General features: G+C 44.4%; 1 protein-coding gene across 4 annotated transcripts; it reads right to left on the minus strand.

Annotated features, from left to right (window-relative positions):
* Positions 1 to 24,576, minus strand: LOC132452330 (integrin beta-1-like). Of its 4 annotated transcripts, XM_060044896.1 has the most exons (18): positions 24,234 to 24,576; positions 23,268 to 23,404; positions 11,912 to 11,984; positions 11,237 to 11,322; positions 10,379 to 10,598; positions 9,712 to 9,882; positions 8,891 to 9,129; positions 7,699 to 7,857; positions 7,402 to 7,497; positions 6,582 to 6,671; positions 6,195 to 6,335; positions 4,918 to 5,120; positions 4,472 to 4,710; positions 3,829 to 4,051; positions 3,353 to 3,585; positions 2,837 to 3,003; positions 1,247 to 1,324; positions 1 to 684 (listed from the first exon to the last, which is right to left on the minus strand). In XM_060044896.1, the coding sequence occupies exons 2-17, from the start codon at positions 23,268 to 23,270 to the stop codon at positions 1,247 to 1,249; spliced, it is 2,421 nt and encodes an 806-aa protein (XP_059900879.1). In that variant the 5' UTR covers positions 23,271 to 23,404; positions 24,234 to 24,576; the 3' UTR covers positions 1 to 684. The 4 variants fall into 4 exon arrangements, with proteins under 4 accessions (XP_059900879.1, XP_059900881.1, XP_059900880.1 ...); XM_060044898.1 differs by lacking the exon at positions 23,268 to 23,404 and having other exon boundaries at positions 24,501 to 24,575; XM_060044897.1 differs by lacking the exon at positions 23,268 to 23,404 and having other exon boundaries at positions 24,234 to 24,575.
* Between the last annotated feature and the right edge of the window lie 1,699 nt (positions 24,577 to 26,275).

Here is a 26,275-nt window from a genome sequence, read left to right on the forward strand (position 1 = left end):
TGCAATCGCTGACAAGATTTTATTAACTCAGGTCCTCTCTGAAAAAGACAAAACGCAAACGACATCAGTGCACAGAGAGACTAAAGAGAGTGAGAAACGCTGACGACATAAATGTAAGCTACAGACAAAGACAGCAAGAAAGTGTGTGCAGGTGTTGTGGTGTTGTGAGTGTGTGTGCACGCGTGAACATGAAACAGAGTGCTAAAATCTGAGCTGCTAAGAGGTTCAACTCCATACATTTACCAAACCATTCATGTCTAGACATGGTGTTAAGAAGCAAACAAACATAAATCCTTTGCAAATACAAAGTCCTGTCATGGGACAGACACATACCTTAATTTCCTTTTTGTTCTCTTTTTTTGCAAATAAGCAAATTTGAAGTATATACATATATACTGTACATGAAAAATACAATGAATGCATAGAAATTAAAAGTGTTAAAAGTTAAATTGCACTTGCGGTGGCAACATTTTACTCTGTCTTAACGAAGCAAAACAGAAAAAAATAAAATACAAATAAAATAAAATACAAAAACAGTCAACCACATATGGCACAAAATCTATACACTGTAGCTCTCAGATGTTTGCTGTTGAATTGTTCGTTGAAAACTCTCCTTCAAAACTTTCCTTCATATTTGGGATTGACCACGGTGGTGACTGCACTCTTGTAGATTGGATTCTCACCCTGAAAGGAAAGAATAAACAAATACAAAAATTAGTGTCACGTAAAGACTTACATCACAGAAACATATCAGGGATGTCCATTAGAAAAAACAACACAGCAACGTCTGAATTAGGTAAGTAAATACACTCTGTGTCAGTGGAGGGATCATGGTGCAACACAGGACGTTAAAGTGTCATTCACTAGTACAATAGTAGACTCAATACACTGTCAAACATGCCATTTAACAAAAACACAAAAAAAACAGTGTGTGTGGGATTCCACTTGATGCCTATTACTTACCAGTTAACTTCTACCACAGATGTTTCCATTTTTACTTTTACTTGTTTTTTCACAATATATAAAAACTATTTTATTTTTCACAGCACGCTCATGCAGTGATTTTTTTTAACCACAAATTCACGTCTTCCTTACAATAAAGTTCAAGACCTAGCACAGAGTTTATGTTCCTCATCATCAAATAAAATGACAATGGAAGGTTGAGCCACACAGAAAAAAGAAAGCACAAGCAAAATGCCCATGCAGGGAAAAGGGAGAAACAGAAAGTGAAGGTGGAAATACAAACTTAAAGGACAGGAGCTTTACGGCCATAGTTTGGATTCTGGAACTTATTGATAGGACTCTTGTAAATGGGGTTCTCTTGCTTCAGTTGCAGAATGAGGACAGAAGCAGGGAAAGGTTTAAGCGTTGAAAAAAAAAAACATAGATTGACAGCACAAAGAACAAATTGAATAGAAACGGAAAATGATGGGGGAAAAAGGCACATGACAGAGATGGAAAAATATCTGGATTTGGAAATTCAGTTTAAGACCAAAGGTTTATATATATATATATATATATATATATATATATATATATATATATATATATATATATATATATATATATACACACCTTATATTTCATCGTTTTTATTAAATGGCTTATTAACCACATCACAAACACACCATACAAATTGTATGTTTTTGTGCATTTGCTATATCTAATTTGTTTAAATAATTGCCCATTGGCATTGACATCTTCTGTATTATGACTCCTAAAGTATTTGAGACACTTCTTTTCAGTGCTAGGCTGCCGAATACATAACGATATTGAAAATATTGAATACAGTGAGAGTCAACAACCTCTTGAAGATCCTGGAAGAGAGAATTTGATTACATTGTTTGATCTGTTTCTGGTTTTAGTCTAGCGTTTGATGGTATTGTGAAATCATCCTCTGAACGTGACCATGTCTTCTGAGGATAGACCTAAAAAAGTATTGTTCAATTTAACTTAATTTGGCAAAACAATAACCCATGGCTTAGGTTACATAAAGCAAAACTTTTTTGATATTTTTTTTTTACAAAAGTAAAACCTTGGAACACAATTTTATTAATGTCTGTGTTTGGTGACCAAGGGACAATTTCTTTATTTATCTTTAGGTATAATTTAAATGACCGAATGTAAGCTTCATCGCTCTAGAGTTGTCCTAATATTGCGGTAATGTATAAAACCTACCACTAGGTGGAACCAAAGTATCACATACTATTATGGTTCCGAACAAAGGCTGATTTTGGAGAGGTAGCAGGAAAGGGCGGAGCTGAGGCCACTCCTCGGAAATTGGTGCTTTACGCTAAGAGCTGCCTAAAAAGTCTGCCTAGTTTTTTTTTTCTTCCAGTACACTCGGAAAATATGACTTCTAAATATGCCATATATTTGTGGAGCTGTATGGCAATTCAGAGGGAGAAAGTGAAATAATAATAATATTGACATGTCTGGTAATCTCATCAGCCAAGACAAGAATTGGTTCCCATGGCTTTGCTGTTTGCTTTGAATATTCTCTCCCCATTCTCTTTCAAAGATGTTGAGGCTTGGGAAGACCATCTTATGATGGAAAAAATTTAGTTCAAAACTCTTGAGTTTTCAACTACTGCTCAGGTCTAAGAAAAGCTTGATTATTGGACAGGGGCTTTGTTCCTGCTTATATTGAGGGACAATGTGTGGTTGCGGTCTTGATACAAAGAGCAGTCCAAAAGAACCGCGCATATTTTTCCACCTGAAAAGAATGCATCCTTTCCTCCAAAATTGTCTGAAACAATAATCCCCACTCCCCTCACCAAATGAGTTTCTTGGAACCTGAGTTATTTAAAGGTTTGTTGAATCCCCAGACACTCACCGTGTCCCACTTTGCATTCAACTTCTCCTTCTCAAACTTGGCGAACTCCCTCCGGTCGTGGATGACCATCAGCAACTTCCAGATCAACAGCAGGGCTAAGCCTATCAGTACGATGCCAACGACCACGCCCAGCACGATGGGAATGATGTCGGGACCGGTGGGGCACTCTGTCAAACAACAACAACAACGTCAAGGGGTTTTCAAAGGATATCAAACAAAATACACATTTTTTCTCTCCAAGCCAAACACTGCCTTCCGCTCTGCGCTTTATCCAAGACAAAGGGTGTATTTTCGGTAACCCCAGCCTGCACCACCGCACGAAAAACAAAGAACCCACTCTACTCTATAATTTCCAGCCCATCCTCCACTAGCTTTGCCTCAAGCCTCAACCCTCCCTTACTGCATTACCCCTGAACACCATCACCCCCCCCCCACACACACACACACACACACACACACACACACTCACACAACACCACTGACCCCCAAAACCCCCCAAACCCGGACTCCACCCACCGAGCTTGTCAACCACGTGCACCTCCTTGGTGTTGTTGTTGACGGCGTAGGTGTAGTAGAACCAGCAGTCGTTGGCGTCGCGCTCCTTGCAGTGCATGACGGGGTAGGCCGCGTCGTTGGGCTGGGGCAGCCCGTCGCGGTCCTTCACCTTGACCAGCGAGAACTCGCTGCAGTCCTCCTGGCAGCGCTCCGCCTTCTCCCCGGTGCCGAACGTCCGGCACTGCACGCAGTCCCTGGAGCGGTGGAGGGAGGGATGGAGGGGGTCAGGGGGTTAGAGCTGTCTCACTGCATGAGAGGGCACGAAGCAGTGCAGGGCAGTGTAGTACAGGGCGCAATCCATTCTAATCAAACAAAGACAGACAAACAGACAGATGGATAGATAGGATAGAGATAGATAGATGTAGGATAGATAGACAGACACACAGATACGGGATAGATAGACGGATATGGGATTGATAGACAGACGGCCTCCCTACTTGTGTTCGATGCACACTCCAGGGCAGGTAGGGCAGTTCTCACAGGTGAGTCCCTGGAACTTGGGGTCCGTGCACTTGCAGGCGCCACACTCACAGGTCCCCCGCCCGTTGCAGATCTGCTTGTTGCTGGCCATGCATGTGCTGTGGTCCAGAGAGCAGTCGCAGGCGCTGCCCTTCCAGTTGGGTTTGCAGATGCACTCTCTGCATACGCATAGGCCGTTGCCTGGACAGATTGGGCAAAATCAAATTAATTATTAATTAATAATGACCTATTTTAGGAGGGAGGGGGTGTTCCCCTCCCTGAGATGGTTAGATTTCAAGCACACCAAATCAGTGTTTGAACGGATTACAATCCCTGCACAAGGTCCAACCTGGTGACCCGTACATCAAGTGAAGGACAATAAGCACTGCTGCGCTGGCTTCTATAATTGCATGGAATTTTTCCTCCAATGCCCTTGTCAAAGACAATCTTAACAATGCATCTTCAACTCATGTCAACACAATGACTACACACACACACACACACACACACACACACACACACACACACACACACACACACACACACACACACACACACACACACACACACACACACACACACACACACACACACACACACACACACACACACACACCCCACCTCCGCACAGCTGGCTGTTGGAGCGGTCGCAGTTGAAGTTGTCGCACTCGCAGAAGGGCCCGCTGTAGCGCTCGTCCGCGTTGTCCCGCTTCTTGCACTCGCACGTCCCGCACACGCACTCCCCGTTGTTGCTGCACAGGTCGGTGCCGTTGTCTCGGCGGCAGGTCCGGTCCATGTCCTCCGTGGCCACCTCGTTGCTGCTGCACTCGCAGTTCCGCCCCACGCGGCCTGGGTTGCACCTGGGGGCCACGGGACAGGGCTTAGGGGCTGGAGGTCCCCGGGTCGGGCCCCGCGGGCCCCGTGACACGGGCACTCGTCACCATAACAACAATGTCGTTCCGCCCCGGACATTCATAGACATCGTTTTGAAATATGCATCTATCTGTTTGCGCCATGCGTCTGGTGGGAATAGTGTACTAGCAGCTCGACACACGCGCGGGACTCACTTGCAGGCTCCGCACTCTAGGGTGCCGTTGCCTAAGGTGCAGTTGTCGCTGTCAGCGATGCCGCCGCTGCTGCAGTCGCACTCGCAGATGAAGTTCAACGTGATCTCCACCTCCTCGTTGAAGCCCAGCGGCTTGATCTTAATGGTCTCCGGCTTGCCCATCTTGGGACAGCCCGTGGCCGTCACGTCGATGGTGAACATCACCTGGAGGGGAGCAAGGTGTAGATGGGGACATCAGGGGCCAGCTTTCTATGGTTTGAAAGTAGTATTAGCCCCGATAGGTCTATTTACCGTAGAACGGCGGGAAATTGATACATGAGAAACGCGTTGGAAATACGATATGCATCTTCCCGGAATGGCTTGTTTCATTTGGAGTAGAAAGTCATATCAGGGACATACAACCTTTTTTTTGGGGTTGTTTTGTTCCTGAAGACATTCTATAGATTACTCTAGACTATCGACTACAGACTTTGTATAGTTTGTACATCGTGGCAATGTGGTGTCAAAAAATCTCAAATCTAAAGCAAATATATCACATAAAATATAAACAATAATATTCTGGAAACTATAATATCACTTTCAATCTACTATTGAAAGATTACATTTCTCCTATACTATATAGGAGAATTTTCATACTCCTATATTAGTATAGGAGCATAGGAAGCTATGCAGTTTTAGACAATGATCATTCTTTGAAACTGATACATGCGAGACATGGCAAAATAAAGTTTTCTTTATGTTAAAGTATATTTATCTACAGTACTACATCTCTATATATTGTGAACTACAGCCACAAAAAATCCCATTATAATTCTCACAAACAAGGTTCTGGTTCTGCTATATCTCCAAAAATGTAAAAATAGAACGCTGCAACTGTTCTGTCTAAGTCTAAGTACCGGTACTAACTCAGCAAATTGCCAAGCAAGATGGTTCCCCTTAAAAAATAACATGTCAAAGTGAAACAAAGGTAGCTAATCACATGAACTACGATGAAGCAGAAAGCATTATCTGGTTTTATATTGAACAAATGTCGAACAATCGTAATACCTTGTAACAAGAAATAGGTCTTTGAACACTCAACTTTTGGGCGAACCCTTGTGAGGTGGAAAAGGGTGCCAATCCCATCAAATGTAATGTTTTTTGGGGGGTTATATCTTCAGTGTACACTGTTCAGTAGTCAAAAGAATGCATGAGAACCATGAGACTCAATCCAAACACAAATGAATCACAGCCAAGCGGGGGCGAAAACCAAGCTTTCGTTGCTCTCAGGTTTCTCACCTCATCGCCGATGGAGATGTTGGAGCACTTGCGTCCATTCTCCCCCTCGCTGACGATGCCGTTCTTGCAGAGAGACGTGTAGGCTATGGTCAGTCCTTCCGGCAGCTTGCTGTTCTCGAGAATGACCTCGGAGGAGAGCGACTGCCAAGAGAACGGATGAGAGATGAGGAGACCCGATACCACACTGCATTCCTCAGCGGAGCGCTATCAGGGTCCTGTACAGCGGCTTAGTTTAGCGTCCTTACTAGCTTCCTCTTGCTAGCTTCTTTCCACTACATTTAGAGGCAATGTCTGTTTGAAATAAATTAATACACACACGTTGTTCATCAATTAAACATTAGAGGTAGAAAAAATAGGAAATATACCAGTTCATAAAATGAAACTTACATTGTAGGCATCGATAATCAGGTTTATCACATTGCTGGAGTTGGCAGACAAAGTTCCGACTGCAGACTTGGGTATCAGGTTTTTCAGCTCCTGGAGAAAGAAGTACAGAATACAAATAGTATTTTGGTATAAACTTCGGACAGTACAGTGCACATTCTGCGGTTACTGTCAGCCACATTAGGGACTATAAAAAAGTTTATTTTATTTATTTTATAGTCTATTCTACATTGCGAGTGGTTTTTAGAAGTAGTTTCCTAAGCGCCGGAAGAACGTTTTTAACCTCTGTTATCTGAATATGTTGTGATTGGATGTGTGTGACTTTGTATAAATACACATTTTTTAAATCAAATAACTAGGGTTTGGAGGGAGTCAACATAAACAAAGATAGACTCATTACCCTAAAATGCAAGATATCAAGATTGTCAAGCGACAAAGTGTGTGTGTGTGTGTGTGTGTGTGTGTGTGTGTGTGTGTGTGTGTGTGTGTGTGTGTGTGTGTGTGTGTGTGTGTGTGTGTGTGTGTGTGTGTGTGTGTGTGTGTGTGTGTGTGTGTGTGTGTGTGTGTTTCTTTTAAAATCTTCTGGGTCATGAGAGGGGCCGCAGCTGCCCAGACGGTCAGGCTTTGAGTTCATAAAACATGCTTCCATTAACTAGCAGCAGATGTGTGGCGTCAAGTTGCTGGGCTTCTGATGCATGCGTCCGCCTATGCTGCCCACATCGGCGATTGAGGGAGGACTGTTTTTAAACAGGATTAGGGATTAAAAAAAAGTGAAAATGAGAACAAGACAAAAGGAGAAAAATGAGAAGGTGAGACAACGTACTTTATACACCGGCTGGAATTCCTCCGTGACTGCGAAGATGGTCTGGATATTGTTGTCGCTCAGCTTCTGAACCAGATGAGCGATGGATGGATAGTCCTAAAATAACGGGTGGGGGGGGGGGGGGGGGGGATTTCTTATTCAATCCACATTGAACTGCAAACTGTCATCGCGACCGACATCAATCGAAACCCGAGGCATCACATCGTCAACCAGCGATCTCCTTTCCACATACGGAACCGTTATAGAGTCAAGTATTCAGAGTAAAGTATTCCTGATGCTTGTTTTCACAGAACTCACGTAGTAGTGGCTCATAGTGTACATGTTGTTCTCCAGGTGACACTTCCCGTCGTTGGGCAGCACGATGCCTCCCAGCTTGCCGTCGCCGGCGAAATGGAAGCCGGCGTCGGTGGAGAACACCAGTAGGCGGGTCACGTCGGTCCTCCAGCCGATCTGGTCCTATAGGCAAGGCAGTGTCCGGAATAATCGCTATTCATAAGGACCGAGTGTAAGGCCCAATCCTATTTCTACCCCTTACCCCTTCCCCTTCCCCTTACCCTTACCCCGTAGAAATGGGATTGGGCCTAAGAATCGATTCACCTGAGGGTCTGCATTCTTATCTTCATGATTCTGAACCAATTCACAACTTCCGAAAATCTCCCAATTTATTTTTTTGTCTTAGATTTGCCTTTGTGTGTTCACAGTTTTCAGTTTATCTCACTTTTTTTTTCAAATGTGAAAACAACATAATCTTATGCGCACTGTCTTCATAAGGGTTTGTCGACAGATTCGTAACGACTGGAGCAGATTTGGAAATTAGAACCCTTTGCTGAGAATGTACTGAATCGAGAATTTTCAATCAAATCGATTCCCCAGTATTCAAACTCATATTGAAATCAGTAGATACCGAAAGATTCACCGGCCTACTTTTCCTCAAGGGCTGATTCCATTCCACTTAGTTCAAACTTAGGAGCCTTTTTTGAGGGCAAAGCATTGTTATTAAGGTATCACACAAACTACTATGTTTAAAACAGTAGGATATTAAAAATGGATTATACTAGTATCCTAGTACTTATCCTATTAATCCAGACCCCCAGTTCAATACGTAACCCAACCACAGATGGTTGTTGTTAAAAACCTGATCCGGAATTCAGAAAAACACCCACCTCGTAACAAGATGTGCCAGGGAACGTTCCTTCCTACTTACAAACCTCCCCACCAAGTGCACGTTTACTGCCCGTCTAACAACATAATCACCTTCTGCCATATTAACCCGGGGTTGTCTATTGCCGCCAACAACGGCCCGCGAGCTAACCACCAAAACACACCTGAATCGTGCTACACTTCTATCCCCTCTTCCTTCCCACCTCTTCCCACCGCGTCCCGGGCGCTTGCTCCCGGGCGCTTGCTCCCGGGCGCTTGCTCCCGGGCGCTTGCTCCCGGGCGCTTGCTCCCGGGCGCTTGCTCCCGGGCGCTTGCTCCCGCTACGTACCCCGCACACCGCCACCTGCATGATGGCGTCGAAGCCTCCCTCGGGGGAGTCCAGGTTGCCGGAGATCTGCTGCTCGCCCACCAGCGTGTTGAACTTCTTGCCGTCGCTGGTGAGCTTCAGCACGTTCTTGTAGCTGAAGGGGCTGGTGCAGTTGAGGCCGCCGGTGCACGGGTTGAGGAGTTTGGCCGGCGTGGTGCTGATGTAAGGCATGACCGTCTTCTCCACAAAGGAGCCAAAGCCTCGGGTGGTGGGGGGGGGGAAGGAAAAAGACGATAATGCAACGGAAAAATGCTCAGTGTTGTGTTTTGCAACGAGTATTTGACTTCATAGATCTGCCGGCGTTGTGCGTTCTGTGATATTCACACTTGCTAAGATGGCAGATTCAATGTCAAGCCTTACCAGACATAAATGGCGAAAAGCAAGTCACCTCAAAGCTCCTTTTTGGTGCCTGCGAGAACCTAGCGTTCAGCGCCAGTGTCCCGCAAAAGCACGGCTCGGGTGAACATGTCCCCGTTGTATTTCAGTGTGTAACTTCCGACAGAGAAAGGGAAATCACACGCAAACATTGTGGCATATGTATTCCTTGAATGCGGTTTGGTACGGCTTGATTACGAAAGGTCTGCAGACTGTTCCTGTTCCGTTTACTCGTGCGCTCTGTCAGAGCACAATGGTGCAATAGGAATGAGTGCTTCGTTTCATTTACTTTTTTGCATTCTGCATTTTGCATGAATTTCACCAAAGCTGTTCTTTCAATGTTCATATGGCTGGCTTTGTCTATGCAGACATCCATTCAGAATGAAGATATGCACAACGGTCGTCACCTATCCTGAAGTCGGAGGTGATCTTGATCATCTCCTGCATCAGGCTGGTGCCCAGGTTCTTGACGTTCTCCAGGTCGTCCTTCATGGAGTAGGACAGGTCCATGAGGTAGTACATGTCGATGGGGTAGTCCTCGGCCCGCTTGAACTTCAGGTTGAACGACTGGGGCTCCCCTGCACGCACGCACGCACGCACACACGCACACACACACACACACACACGCGCACACACACGCGCACACACACACACACACACACACACACACACACACACACACACACACACACACAGAGGTTACAGCCACTGTCCTTTCCAGTCAACATACAGACGAAATCCAAGTCATCCCCGTCCCTTAAACCTCAAAGACAAATCACTAGCACGAATCACAAGACTAGGACGGAAAAAAAGTTCCCCTCTCAATGTTTACACGCCAAAATCGGTGCGCACAAATGGTGCTACACAAACTCTCAACAACAACAACATACGCTCATACGCTGAAACACAGGGTTGTGGTCCGAATGGATTGGGCTCGGGGGATCGGGGGAAGGTAATAACCCTGCCGTGTGCTATAGTTATGGATCACAATGCTGTCAGCATTTAACAATGTGCCTTCTCATCGTTTTTTGAAACATTGATTCTCCGTTGGTTGGCGCGGCGTGCGTCTCTCACCGGCCCTGAGGGTGATGGCGAGCTTCTGGGGCTGGATCTGGGTGATGTTCTCCAGCCTCAGCTTGTCCGCCCCCTTGAGGCGGTTGGTCACTGGCCTGTCCAGGAGGACGCGCTGGCCGCCGCGGGGGTTCTCGATGTCGGCGAGGCTGCAGCCGCGGATCAGAAGGGACTGCAGCTCGTCGCAGCGGCTGGACACCGCCTCCCCTTGTTTCAGGAAGTCCTGGCGGGTAAAGGAAAACGTTAAAGCGTCCATCAGACCCTCAGAGCTAGGGCTGGGTGATTAATCAAATTTTGTATATATTTTTATTTATTAAATGTTTTATAGAAAGTGCACAACAGCTGGATACATATGTCTATTATTTTAGATTTGTGTATTTTTTTAAGGCAACATTTCAAAGTTCTCTCTTGCATAATGTGTTTTTGGAGAGACATGCTGAATAAATACATTGTGTTTTCAAACTCAAAAATAATCGTTTGAATAATCATGATTTCAATGTTGACCAAAATAATCGATTCGTGACTATGATTTTTTCTTCATAGTCGAGCAGCCCTACTCAGAGCCGATCGCTAAAATGGGTTCAAGCTAAAGAGTGATTGTGTCCGATCTTGGTGACATCACCGCCTCACGTAATTGTTACTTTTAATTGGGTGAAATCGGGGTCAGGTGACGGACATTTTTCGAAAATCAGGGTTAACAGCCACAAAAAGAAAGAGGAATCCACAGAAACCGTTGCACAAGCAGTTTTTCAACGCTCCCTGCTGTTTGATGGTGCTGCACAATGTGCTTGGATTGAGGCCTATTCTATTCTACCGGACCATTGAGCTGAATATACAGCTGATTGCTGGGAATCCACTCACTGGGTGTCGGCACCATCCACATTTGGCTCCAGCCTGGATGCATTCCCCGCAGTACTTAGCATTGGCATTGATGCACTCATTCCCCTCTGAACAGAAGACAAGGAGGGGGAGAGAGAGAGTCAGACATAGAGACAGAGACAGAGACAGAGACAGAGAGAGAGAGAGAGAGAGAGAACAGTAAAGTCACACCAGAGCGTTGCCACAGCGCTGTCTGTCCATGCAGACTAAGAGGCATTGGGCACCCCGGTCACACACACTCCCTGTGTGTGGCTGTGGAATGCTAGCATAGATCTTAATTTAGCCTCAGTATCTTTACCTTTAACTAGCTTAGCCTATACCTGTTTTCCACATGATAATTAGCTTCACCAATGTTATGCTCTACCTAGAGCAGTATTTCTAGCTAATAACATGACGTCATTATGCTTCAGAAATATGTTTGCTCTCTGGAGAAGGGCAGTAATAGCCATCAGACGAAATTTTTCGTTTACCATGCAAGGCCAGCTCTGCTCTAAGTACATTGTGTGTGTGTGTGTGTGTGTGTGTGTGTGTGTGTGTGTGTGTGTGTGTGTGTGGGGGGGGGGGGGGGGGGGGGGTCTGGTCACAGAGAACAGCATCCCAATATCTCTGCCATATGTGAACTGAGCCTGAAACAAGGTTAGGGATGGATCTCCTTACCTTTCTGAGCACGACTGATACTGCAACAAAACACACCCAGCAGGGTGGCTATCAAAAGCAGCTTGAGCTCCATCTGAAACACAAAGCAAAAGCAAGGGTTGGTGGGTCTAAATATATATAATTTCATTCATTTTAAAAAGCATGAGGTCGATCATTTGTTCGCAGATGTGTGCGATGTCCTATGAGACTTTCATTTCCTGGACCTTATGACTCGGTGGTGCTAAGTGGTTAACATACAAGCGATTGCATCTGGAATAGAGCCTTGGAGATGTAATTGGGGGTCATCAAGCAGCCAGTGGGGCAGGCGCCTGGCTATTCTAGGGTTTGTCATCGTTTGGGTCGCTCACAGGGACAGGAGAGAGGGAGGCGCGGCAGGGCTGATTCTATCAAACCGCTTGCACCTGAATTCACTTTTTCAAACACAAACAAATACACCCACCGGACCATGGCTTCTATGAATCTGATGTTGCTGTAGTGTTTTATTAGGGAAACATCCTTCCTAAATAATGTGTATTATTTGGGAAGGATGTAGGCTACATGCACAGTAGGCTACATGCATAATGTAGCCGACTTAATTACTTGTATTTTGCTAACGTCTATACCAAGATATAGATAATAAGGCGGATAATCGGTATGAATCCTCATTAGGCCACTGCTCTTTCATCCACCCCCACCCAGCCAGGCCTCACTGTAAAAAAAATTAGCGACAACTTCTCGCTCCGAACAGCAAGCAGGACTGACTTATAAGGCCAAACCGTTCGGAGGTGGGTCTGGCGTGCTTTGGCGGGGATCTGGCGGGAAACCGGCACATCTCTGTGAGATATAAGTGGTAATGGAAACGCAATTCAACGCGCCATGGTTTAGAATGGCCAAAAGGGCCAATTGGGAAGGGCCATGTCGGACTCCCTAGAGTCACCCCTCTCTCAAGTCTCTTCTATCGATCCCTATCTGTGTGTGTGTCCCCTGGGTCACCCCCCAACCCCCCTATTTTAAAGCTCATGACTTACTAATGACCCGGCACTTAGATGGCTGGGCCAAAATAGCAATTAGGGGGAGACAGGAAGAGCCACTCGGTATAAAGAAGACGGCCGGGAAAAGGCCATCCCTGACTTCTGGACCTAAACAGCTATCTGGTCAATACTTTTTATAACCGGCTATAGGGGATATATTTAGCGGTGAGCGGTATTCAAGGGCTGGTGCTTCTCATTACCGTTATGATGATGATAAACACCAAACTACTCTCTCTCTCTCAAAGGACAGAGTCGAGCATGTGGTTTGAGCAGTAATCACATACAGATGATTGCTAACGCCGTGCTTCTAAATCATAATTTGCGAGCCTTGCTTGCAAATTAATAACAGTGGGCGAAGCAGAATGATGTGAGCTGTTATGTTTAATTTGATTATTATGGAGATGGTACAAACAATTAGTTTTAGCCTCACTGCAATTCCGCTTAATAAGATGTTCGACGGTCATATTATCATACGTTTTCAGTAGCTAATCCCTCTTTCATAATGTGGTTTGCATTAGAAACGTCGGAGGGCAGCACTTTGGCTATTTAAGGGCGAACCCATGGATCTAAAGACCTTAACAGTACCAGCATTAACTTAGGAAAACATCCAGAACTTCCTCACATCATTAGCTGTCCCAGGATCTATTTAGAATACATTCCCCTGCAATGGGATGGAAGGAAGCACGTATGGTCCACACAGGCATGGTGTTAAATGAAGCATTCCTGAGAGTGCACGTGTGTGAGTGTGGGTGCCTGCATCTCCGTTTGTACAGATGCATCAGGCCAGACAGACTGTCTGCAACCTCCAGATTAGATAAGCAGCTTTGAGCCTCATGTTACAGCTGTGTGTGTGTTTGTGTGCGTGTTTGGGTTTGTATTTGTGTTTGTGTGTGGGTGAGGGTGTGATTGAGAGAGAGAAGAAGATTGAAAATGAGAGAGACAGGAAAATATATATTCCATATCACTAATAATACCAAATTCCAAAAACAAAATGACACACAAACAGACAGCTCACGCCAGACTGCACATGCTGTTACCATGGGTGTATCATAGCTAAGCTGTTGCTGATGTTACCTTAAAACACTTCCCTGCTATTTATAAACGCACACCCATAGTTAACGTGATAAGGGTATCACATAACGTGGGGAGCCTGGGACTAAACATAGAGCACTATTGTTAGCAAACGCTAAAAGGGCATCGTGGCTGCAACCAATTGTGAGGACCTAAGGCTGCGCTTACTAACGTTTCAACCGATTTTAACGCCATAAACAGACGCTTTCGCTGGACACTTCGAACACCACCACATTTTTTTGGGGAAGAAAAACACCCAGAGTTGGGCTCAATGTGTTCACAGAGCCAGGCACTTATTCAAATGCAGAGCACGCCTATAAAAGTGCCAGAACTGTGTCAGAATGGGACGGCTGGGGGTTGTTAACAACCACAGCTTCTTCTTTGCAAATTAGATTTAGTGGCTGAAGTGGAGAATAGGCTACAACAACACGGCAAGGGACAGCTGTCAAACAAAGAGCAGGCTGTGCTTGTTTAGCGTTTCCCCAAAAACAGGAGCTAGCAGGACAGTATCCGGGAATGAAAGGAATGGCATCTATCTGAAGTTTGGCTGCTAAGAGTCCATAATGGGAGTCCAAATACGTCAACACACTCCATAATTGGGCAAAAGGAACAACGCCAAGAAAGATTGGATAGGATAACACATTTCATAGTCAGATTTATTTTGTTTGAAAAGTGCCGGCCAAGAAGAGAAGCAGTTGCAAACAATGTTAATGTTTGGGCTAAAAAGCTGGAGAACGCAGATCCATACCCAAAGGAACTGTCACGTTGACACTGTGATGGAAAGAGAGAGGCGGGAATTTCTCTCTTCTCCCAAGTAACCAATGAGAGAGCATGAAATAACAAAGCCACATTTGAACTGAGGCAACTCATATCTGTTCTTATGCAACTTTTCTTTGCTGTAGCCTGGTCCCAGAACTTTTTAGAATGTATGCCGCAAGCACAGACAGCACAAACTAGTCTTATTGAGTCATATTTTTTAGCTCATGTATTATATTTTTTACATGAATCTCATTTAGATGTTAACTAAAAAACAACTCCTGTGTTCATTAATGAAGAACCACACAGTGTTAGGTTAATAATTACACATCCCAGTTGATGGACACTGTAATCCAACTTGTTTTATTATTCCCGGGGCATACATTTCTTGGCATGGGTGAGACCCATGGGTGGGAGTCTAACCATTAACCCAACAAAAAGCTACACAGGGACCTGGCACTCACACTCCAGACCCCTGGGTCACCTTCTCCCTCTGAAACACAGCCCATCTACAGTATATAGCGCCTGTCTATCACACCATGAGGTGCCGCAGTAAGTGAAGTCCCAGTGGCCCCCAGGCTCCTGTACTGGCTCACCCTGTGGCTGCTGGGAAGGTGACGCATGGCTGACACCTTGGTGGCTAAAACGGGAACTGGCTTACATTCTAAAGGGTAGTCACTGCTCCTGGACAAGGCTGGTCTAATGGACCTGCTAGCTACATGCCTAAACCATGCCTACATTACGGGACTTTAGAGAACAAATGTTGGATCGTTCCAGTGCTTGCAGCACGGGGGGGGGGGGGGGGGGGATCTGTGATGACGCTGCATCACAGATCTCTTATTATCCACGAGGGTGAGAGATGACTGAGTCCGACCTAGCTAATAGACAAGTCATCACTCTAGCTATTCCTTTCCGACTCAGGATTAGTGTTCTTCTTACTAAGCTTGTGAAAAGAAGGAATGGAAAGAAGCAAAAGCAGGAAAAGGGCGGACCATACAGTTCCCTCACTCAGGGAGGCAAGATTGTTTTCTTGACTTTGAGGGAAGTAACCGATTCCACTCTCCTACACTCTCCTACACGCTGAAATAGCTTTTCATTTTCTCTCTCTGACTGTCGACCAATCTCTCGTACTTTCGCCTGAGAGCTGTCAGTGGTGCATGTCTGTGGCCTTCCCACCCCAGACTCTTGACCCAGGAGCACCAACAACACAATCCCTTTTTGTTTTGCTCGACTCCCCTTTTCCTGCCGAGAGGAGTCGTACCATCAACCCCCTCCTGCCTCTGACATCACATCTGACATCACACCCTTCAAATACCGCTGACAGAACATGGCCAGTACCCAACCCACCAGACTAAAGAGGAGTACTGAAACAATGATCAGTCTGTCCCTGTTTCATCTCTATATCACCCCCTCCCCCCCAGACCAAAGCTATGAATCAAGAAACCCTTTGAACCGAAGAAAGGGGAGGACTTAACTCTGCATCGATAAGTCTTGCGATAAGTCTGCTCATGACACCAGTGTCTGTACTTTCTTATCTGACCGCATCGGGACGGCTGACTATGATGTTGACTCATTCTTCATATGATTCATCGGGAGCTTCCCCCCTGGAAAGGACCGGTGGCTAGAGCCATCAGTGGTATTCTCATCGTAAGCGTGGTATTCAGAACGACTAGTGTACCCATGGTCACAGATCCCATTGGGTACATCTCAATACGACTTCCGCTAAGTTGTATTAAGATCTGCGCCCTTGAGTGTACCAGTGAATGCGTTTTGGAAACATGTTTGTGAACTCATATGACCCATATATATTAACTTGTTGAGTAAATGCATTACACATGACTAGGGATGGGAATTGATAAGAATTTCACGATTCCGATTCCGATTCTGCTTATCGATCCGATTCCTTATCGATTCTCATTGGGTGAGAAAATAAGTATAAATGTGTTTGTTTGCATTACATCTCTTTAATATCTGATCAGAAGTGCTTCTAGTATTAGGAAATTGTACATTTTCAAATCAATTGGTCTAGACGAAAAAATATATCGCTTTTTAAGCCCAAATGCCATCATTATGTGCCATACAACTAAAAACACAGACTGAAAACAGCCAAGTAAGAGCTTGTGCCTTTTGGAATTCTAACAGTGCTCATTTGCATTCAACTTGTAACAAAATTAAACTGACATAAACAAAATGAAGCATTGATTAGACAGAGATTTATTAGATGGGCCTACCTAATAAACCGTTTGAACACACAAGACCGGAAACCATAGCAATGCCGGTAAACAAACCCCGAGAAGCCCAATCCCTATGAGAGCTCCCCACGCTACGGCCATCCGGAGGCGACAGAGCTGTTGGCCGTGATATTATATATACAATTATAATATAGTATATAATATATTATATACTATTATATATAGAGATCCGGGAGTCGCAAACTGCAACAATCACTTTCTCCTCCATTCCGCGGTTCACCCGGACTGCACTGCACTGAGTTTGACGGCTGAACGCTGATTGGCTGTTACGTTACACATGTCACTCAGTTATCACGCTGATTGGCAGTCATCACGACAAAAACTTGTCGCCGGTTTTCTCCCGCGACAAACTCGCCCTTATACGCGTCTCTACGTTCACTTTGTATGGGATCTTGTCGCCCCGTCGCGTTTGGTTTGAACGCACAATGCGATTCTTCCTCGGCGGCGACATGTTTGCTGCGTTCTGAACCAAATCAAAGCAGCGTGTGTGTGACGTCACGACGCATTTGCCGCGACCGGAACCGATAAGCGGAATCGTTAAGCAGGCTTGCTAACGATTCCAAGGAATCGGTTGACTCGGAACCGGTTCTGAACAAGAACCGGTTCTCGATTCCCATCCCTACACATGACTATGTTTGAAAATTTAAGTAAGTTGAAAACTGAACTTAATATTCCTTTGCAAAGACAAAGGTCATCTGCCCTCATAAACATGAAACCTTTTAAAATATTTTTTTCTTTTAATACCAAAATCAGCCCAATACTGGTGTTAAGAAAGTCCCAAACCACATTGAAGCCAGTTGGTCCTTCCAGTACGCAAGAGTGTCTTACGAGACTCATTTCTTTGGGTGGAAGTGAAATCTGAAAGGAACTTTCAAGAGAGGAAATCAAAAACAATTAAGCTCTGCAGTTCCTTCCTTAAGAAATGCATTTGCGTTAAAGGGCTTTTGCCTCTCGTCCGGTTAGGTGTCTTGCCCTTCCAAAAAAATCTTTGAACAGACGATGGGGTAGTGGAGGTACACGTGGCGACTGGAGGCCATGCCGCCAGCCACATCGCTGTTCATTGGCTGAACATCTGTGGTGAAAATAGCCACACGGCTGCGAACAGGCTATTAGTAGCTCATCCTCTACATCTGGCCTTCTGCAATCACTGTTTTTAGGCTAACTCAATTAGGTTTACCTCTGCTTTTTCAATCTGTGCCTAAGCAAGCACTATATATCTCTCAGCAGCACAAATTTCAGCAATGGGCAGGAAGATTGCTGCATGCCTGGATATGGGCTTCAGATCTGGGGGTGGGGGTGCACTGTGGGCTTAGGCCTCCATTGTCTCCCTGTGTGCATGCTGTGTCAGGCCTTTCCTTTGTTGGAACACAGGAAGCTCTACCCCATCACACAGGAAGTCCATAGCGTGCTTCGTGGCAACAGACCAAATCCCCCCCCCCTCTTAAAGCCTGAGGGTTCAAGAGGAGATTTCCTGGGCTGAATGGAGAAAGCAGGAGGCCGAGAGGGGGGAGAGAGAGAGGGAGAGGGAGGGAGAGGGAGGTAGAGAGAGAGGTAGAGAGAGAGAGCAATATACAGCCAGACAGCCAGCCAGACAGGCAGAAATGAAGACCAGACAGAGATGAAAAACGCAGCCAAAACAGCAGCATATTGTTGTCTTTGTGAATCATGATCTCTGAAGCAGAGACCTAAACAGGTCGGGTAATTTAGTTTTTTAGAAATAATAAAAAAATTGGCAGATGTTAAGGCAGGATCAATGATTTAGACACGCAGAGCAGTGTTTTGTCATGACCCATAATTAAATATTTAGAATGGGAAAGATGGCGAAAGCAGAAGACCTAAACAACAGCTCAGTGTATTGCCTCTGCGTCTCGTCTGCTCCACAGAGACCCAAACCGGCCTGGCAGTGTCTCAACTTTGGATCGTAATAAAGACAATAAGAAACGCATTAAAAAAATAAGTTGACATAAGCAAGGCACAATGGACCTTCTGATGATAACAGATTAGACAGGAACATGTAAACAAGAGAAACACTAATATACCCTTAAGTTAATCTTTAACTCCCGGGTCTCCAGTTCTGTTAGACACTTACAAAGTGATACTCACTGCACAGTGTTGAGAACAGACACACAAAACACTTCTCCTTTAAAGGGTAGGAAGACTCCTCATTTTTATCTTGTTCTTTCTATCTTAGATCTGATCCGACGTAAACTCTGCAGCCGGGAGTCACCTGAGGCCGACTGTGTGCACACCTCCGCTGTTATTGCTTCCTGGCTGCTTAATGCGGGAGAAAGGCTGTGTTAATGGTAGTCAGATGTCTTTCGTTAACTTACAGGCCAATTGAACCAGAGGGGTCTCTAGTTTTCCAGCTACCGCGAGTGAGTGAGAAATGATGTGGACTCTCTCTCTCTCTAGCTACATTTTAGCCTCTCTCTCGGGACCCAAACACAAATGTCATGTTCCGTTCACCAGGCGTTTTTGTTTTTGTTTCCATTTTTTCCCCCATGATGTTTCCATAGCTATGCAGGAGATGCTGTGTCACGAGACTGGGTTACAAAACTAAATGTATAAATGCACAGAAAGTAGAGGATGGAAAACCTAACATTTGAATGGTGGAAATCTTTTTTTACAGATTCATTTTCTGCATTGCACAATCCTTTAACTTTTCTCTTACTACTTAGGCTGACACAAATAAATCCAAAGATCACTGAAAGTTACTCTTTTTACTCTTGAACCTAATATTTTACAAATATACATTGAATATGCACTTTGTTTGTGGAACAGAACATGCGTGAATATTTATGAATGGGTCTTTTGTGCTTGAACTCTGTGCTCAGTGACAGAACACAGAGGCACTGTTTCACTGTGAGTTTATTTTCTATTCTACAACATATGTGTCCCAGATTACAATAAACAATACTCTTCATCATTCGCTTTGGAACGAACAGGAAACAAAAATGAATAATGTTTGGTCTCCATCTTTTAGCTACACTGAACTTTATTGATGGTTAATTTTGGTTTGGATAAAATAAATAAATATAAATGGTTACAGAATAAGATGCCAAGGCCTTGGAACTAAACATAAACTCCTCTGATTAAAGCAAAATGTCATGCCAAGAAATTGATACATAACAGAAGTTTGCCCTATTGTTAAATGACCGGGAACAGATGAAGGGGCAAGACTGAGACTTTTCCGTCTCAGTCTATGGAGACCCAATCAACTATTGGGTAACGCGTTAGATTACAGCCCACATCACACACTGTAAATAATCTGCAGTTACAGTACTGGATGTTAGGGAAGAATGGGATTGGGGAGACACTTTATTTCTGAGAAATGGTCAAGGGGACGTTCCATTGTCATGAATCCGATCGGCATGTGAAAACTGCCGATCACCTCACCAGGTATCTTATTTATGGCTTTGTGTTCAACAGAATTCCCCCCCCGATCAAAGACATCTCACTAAGGGTAACCCATCCCTGACAACTGCATTCAACCAGCATTATAGTCCCTCGAGATGCAAGATTACCTTTTTCATCTCTGTGCACGGCCTGCTTTCATACTAGGAGATAATCCTATAGGTCTCTGTAATTACAACCAGGTTCCTGGTGAGATGGTCAGCAGTTGGGACAGTTTTAACACGCCGTATCAATGACAATAGACTGGACCCTTGACCTTTTGTTTCCAAAATAAACGATCCATTCCCATTCCCACCAAACATCCGGATAATTGCTCAGTAGGTCGTAGATACACTGTAATAGATAATATACTCACATCTTGTTCCCCAGTTCCTACCCTGGAGTAATTCAACTGTATGTTGTGGACTGTAATCTAAAGGGCTACAAACTATAGGAGCATTAGAAGTAGTATTAGAAGAAGACACAGCCATGTCACTGCCAAAACACTTTAAAGAAATGTGCTCTGTGTCATCGAGAAGCAATAAACATTTCTTACCCCCAAACCCCTTCTATATTGAGGCTATCTGAGTGGTCTCTTAATTGTTAATCTCTTCCCCTGCTCTCCGAGTACTTTAAAACCCACCAACGTAAACCATAATAAACATCTCGAGCTGCATCCAATTAATAGTAAATCTGGCAACCTGCAGAAAACAAGTCCACCCCCTATTTACAAACACAATAAATACATCAAGTGTTCAGGCCCACATTCCCATGGCTGTTCCATGGTGAACCCACCACCCCCACTCCGTGTCCCGCACCCCTAACCACCTCATTCCTGACAGGGCTGCTTCTGTGGCTTTTTATAGAAGCCGGAGCTCCCCTTACTCCCACCACTTACAGTCCCCCACCCTTCCGCCAGCCACCAGATTCTACCCCACCCAAAACCTCCACAAAAAAGCTCACAATACTGCCTTTTGGGGTTGTGGGTGGAAGGACTAGCAGGGATGGGACATTTCCACGCAGCAATAAAAATATTATGGAGGTCGAGAAAAAATCTCAGGCAGCTCAGTGTGTGACAATTGCAGCCGTCTGCCATCAAAATACTTTTGGGAAGATAACAATCACTCAATTCCCGACGACTACAAGTACTACTTAGTCAATGTATTCGATCTGATATAAAGGAATGATGTATTTTCTTTTGTCAGAGACATTTTGTAATACAGGATCAGAGTAAAATAAAAGTGCACAAACGTTTCTGTTTGGTGATAGTAAGCCTCCGGTAATACAGTATATATTAAGGAGTACTGCGATGAACTTGTTGGTCACAGCAGCCTTAACGGGTACAAATACAATCACAAAGATTTGAAGACATGAAGAAACCCATTGGATTGTTTTGCATTGTAACAACTTCCATCAAATGTGCAGGTTTACTAAAAGCCAAATGACAAAAGTTAATAAAACAAGCTTTCAGCAACAACAATAGGGTTTTGAAAATGGAATGCACCAAAAGCCGGACAGGTTATTGTTATGAAAGCAGATTAGTTAATTAGTTTGCTTTAGCAAACGGCCAGTGTGATCAAGTTAACCTAGTCAGCTTAAAGGATCATAATATATAAACTCCACTTTCCCAAGTGGGTGTGAATGTGCACGGGTGGGTGTGACATTGCCCATACACTTCACAAACACACACGCCCACACATGCACACGCACACAAAGGCACACACACACACGCAACGATCGAAGATTCATCACTTCCTTCTGAAGGGAACCTGTTGTCACGTAAGGTTAATGTCAGATCTCTAATTGACCAAACCCCCCCCACACACACACACACACACACACGCAGACGCATACACACCATCCCACCCACCGACGGCACACACACAGCCACACCCTTGTGTGTGTGTGTGTGTGTGTGTGTGTGTGTGCTTGTGTGTGTGACTGGGGCAGTCGTAAATCTGGTGGGTGTAGGGCTGTTCTAGCAGCTGTTAGCCAGGGCTAGAGGTCACTGGCATCCATCAGCTGGTGGGGACCCCTCCCTTCCCTGCTACTGTCTCTATCCTAGACTGTCTCACACACACACACACACACACACACACACACACACACACACACACACACACACACACACACACACACACACACACACACACACACACACACACACACACACACACACACACACACACATTATCCTCAGTCATATCCTTATTGCCCTTCAGACCACCCCCAGCCCACCTTACTCGTTTGTCCTTCTTACGCCCCCCCCTCCTCCTCAATTACCCCCCCCCCCCCCCACCACCACCACCCAACCTGCTTCCACACACACACACACACACACACACACACACACACACACACACACACACACACACACACACACACACACACACACACACACACACACACACACACACACACACACACACACACACACACACAGCTCTCCGCCTGATGCCACAAGGAGACTCCATTAACTTAATTAAAGTGATTCCTGCAGACAGAGGCCTCTGCCAAGGAGTCAACATGGTCAGCTGTATTTACAAGGACCTCCCTGCCGCTCTGTCTGTTTCTCTGAGGGGGGGGGGGGGGGTCTCTCTTTCTCTCTCTCTGTATATCTCCCTTTCTCTCTCTCTCTCACACTCTCTTTCTCTGAGACTCATTTCGTTATCTCTATATCTGTCACTCAATAACTCTTCATTTCTTCCTCTTTCTCAGTGACTTCCTCTCTCCCCTCTCTCCCTATGACAAAATGTATCATTTATGTTTGATCCAATAAGTGGCAGGAGAGAGGAAGGGATGAAGGAATGAGGGAAGGAAGGTAGGGAGGAAGGAAGGAAGGAAGGAAGGAAGGGAAGGCGCAGCCAGACCAACCATTTATACTCTTGACCGTTTCAAGGGAGACCTTTAGGATGGCGACAGTACTGGGGTTGAGATACTGTACTTAGTATGTATCATATCCCATGGAGACCTATTACGGTAGCTTGCATTGAAAAGGGGAACTTGTAATCCTTGAAAGAGAAAGGGATTCAGATACTGTAAATTACACTGTCACGTATTGTCAAAGAAATAGCCAAATAAATATAAAATAGCTGTCAACAATATTGCACTTGTATTGTGGATGTTAGCACTATCAACAAATCTCCGAACAAAAATGCTGTTCTGTTTACATTTCATTGATTTTTAAAGACACACTTATGTATGCGGGTGGTGTTTCTATTTAGAACGTAATTGTTGACACATTCAACCTCATGCCATCACGTACATGAAATCGCTCTCTCTCTCTCTCTCTCACACACACACACACACACACACACACACACACACACACACACACACACACACACACACACACACACACACACACACACACACACACACACACACACACACACACACACACACACACACACACACACACACACCTCTCTTCGGTGGAACTTTTAAAAGAGCAGCATCCCCAGAAGCCCCGTCCACGGGACTATATCACCAAAATCACAAACATAAAAATATCTCTTCAGAACAAATGTCTTCATGGCTTTAACGCTTATCAAATGACCATCACCTTAATTAAGACAAGAGTGTGTGTAAAAGGCTAATTTCATCTGATCATGAGTGACCATCCCCCCGAAAAAGTATTCCAGCCACACATTTGACCTGCTGAAAGGCCTATGGTTTTAAGGATAAAACGATTTACGGCAGTAGCCTACATACAGAGCTTACACCATTTAAAAGTGCCTATTTGTTTACTTAGATGAACATGAAATCGCCTAACACTCATTTTTTGCTACAATACCGACGCGTTTGAATTGATTCGTTAAATAAATTAAAACATATTACCTTGGCGTTATGTAATTAGTTCCCCCCGTCACATAGAGGGTAGTATCCCGTTTTAGAATCCCCCGGGATGGTCCGCTATGCAGCACAGGCAGCAACAATTGCCCCGCTGGCACCGAGCGCTTATAGTCCTACTTTCTCCTCAGAAAAACTCGCGGTGGATTCACTCAGCCGATCATTCCGGTCTATTATTGTTGCTCTACATTAAATTAGTTAAACTGGATAAAATGCAATAACCGAAGGAATTATCGCGGGGCAATTAAACCTTACCCAAGCTTATTCAGGGAAGAGCGGGGCCGGAGCGGAGACAAGTCCGTCAGAATATGCCTCTCCTGTCTAGCCACGCCCCTTTGAAGAATGCCGTGTCGCGTCACGAGCATATGGGTACGCCCACTGACATAATGCTCTAATAATGGTGTATGATTTTATATGGTCCCAATTACTGTCTTCTTCTCGGAAATGATGATCTAATTATTGGAATAGTGCTATTCGATAAGAGAGATTAAATGACACGACATTTGTGCTATGAGTATACTACAATTATTACTTTGCGCTGTAATTGTTTATGTTTAAACTTTTAAAAGTGTTGAAATATAAGCGGGATTCAAGGTGATCTGTGGCTGAAAGGTTAAGATCCAGCTTGGGTTTCTTCAAAAGACTCGATATCTTTCCCTCTCTGACATCACGGTGCACCTGCTTCTCCTTTATAAACACTCCTCCACATCAGTCCTTGGTTGTATCAACCAGCCAAACAATGAATAGGCTAATGAGCAATAATGTACGTATATGAATGATGAAAGGTTTATTTATTTAAAATCGAGCTCTTCAATTGTTTTAAAACATGACATTTGCATCAATGTCAACTAGTTCCGTTCTCGTATTTCTTATTTTTGATCATGTTTAAAAATCGGAAAACTAAAACAATTGCCACTAATTCCTTGGAAGGGAGCCTATCTTCATTGATTCTAATTTGAAAATTTGTCTGGATTAACAAATACTGCGTTCAGGAAGGGGGTAAGCTTCCTGTTTTTGTTTTGTCTCCTGTGATTCATATCGCTGTTGCTCTCTGGGAAAGGTCTGAGTGGTATGCCTAAAGTCTGTCGAATCTGCTTAGTCAAAGAATGGGGGTGACATTAGGCTTTTCCTGCACTTTTCTGAGTCACTACTAAGCCTTGAATGGTGGACAATAATGAGTATCAAACAATAGGACAATATAATGGGTCCAGGAAAATCTCGACAAATCGAGGAGGTCAGAGTATGAAAGAGGACTAGAAGACGAGGTAGAGAGACCATCCAAAAGCCAACTGTTATGAAAATATTGAATACTGATGTGATTTTGAAAACACATCCTCCCATTGTCCTATTTTATTGTTTTTATTGGGGGTTAGGGATTACTTGGGGTTGTACAATTGGTAGATTGATGGGCGTGAAATTGTACAATTTGCGCACTTGTAGGCCAACTTATTTCTAAAGTGGGACATTGCCTGACGTCTGAAGCCTCCTTGTGGACACTAATTGTTACTGCATGGTAGGTCAAATTAATAGAATTGAATCGGCTTTAAAGAATCCCGAGGCATTTTGTCATGGAAATTGACTGGATGATTAAAATAAAGAGTGAACTCACAGCTCAGACAACTCATGTGGACACTCATGTAGCCTACTCCAGGGTGTGGGGCTCGGGTACGGGGGGGGGGGTCTTCCCCAGCTGCTATTCAAACAATAAAGTTGTATTATTCATGTTGTGTATTTGTTAATATATGACTAGCCTGTCCCTGTTTATTTAATTCGTTAAACGTAAAATCAAATCGACCTAGTTTGTTCTCATTCTGAGAACAAACGAAAAAGCCTTATTTGGATTTTCTAATAGCAGTATTTAAAGGTCCACCCAATCTTTGTAATACCATTCTTGGTCACTAGATGGCAGCGTATAACCTAAAACATCATCCCCTATCCCCTTTCCTTACAAATTGATTAACCCTAACCCTAAAAGCCTGAGACAGGCACACACAAACACGCACGCGCACTCAAACACAAACACAAACACA

This window comes from Gadus macrocephalus, chromosome 23 (assembly GCF_031168955.1).
Source record: "Gadus macrocephalus chromosome 23, ASM3116895v1".
Taxonomy (NCBI): domain Eukaryota; kingdom Metazoa; phylum Chordata; class Actinopteri; order Gadiformes; family Gadidae; genus Gadus; species Gadus macrocephalus.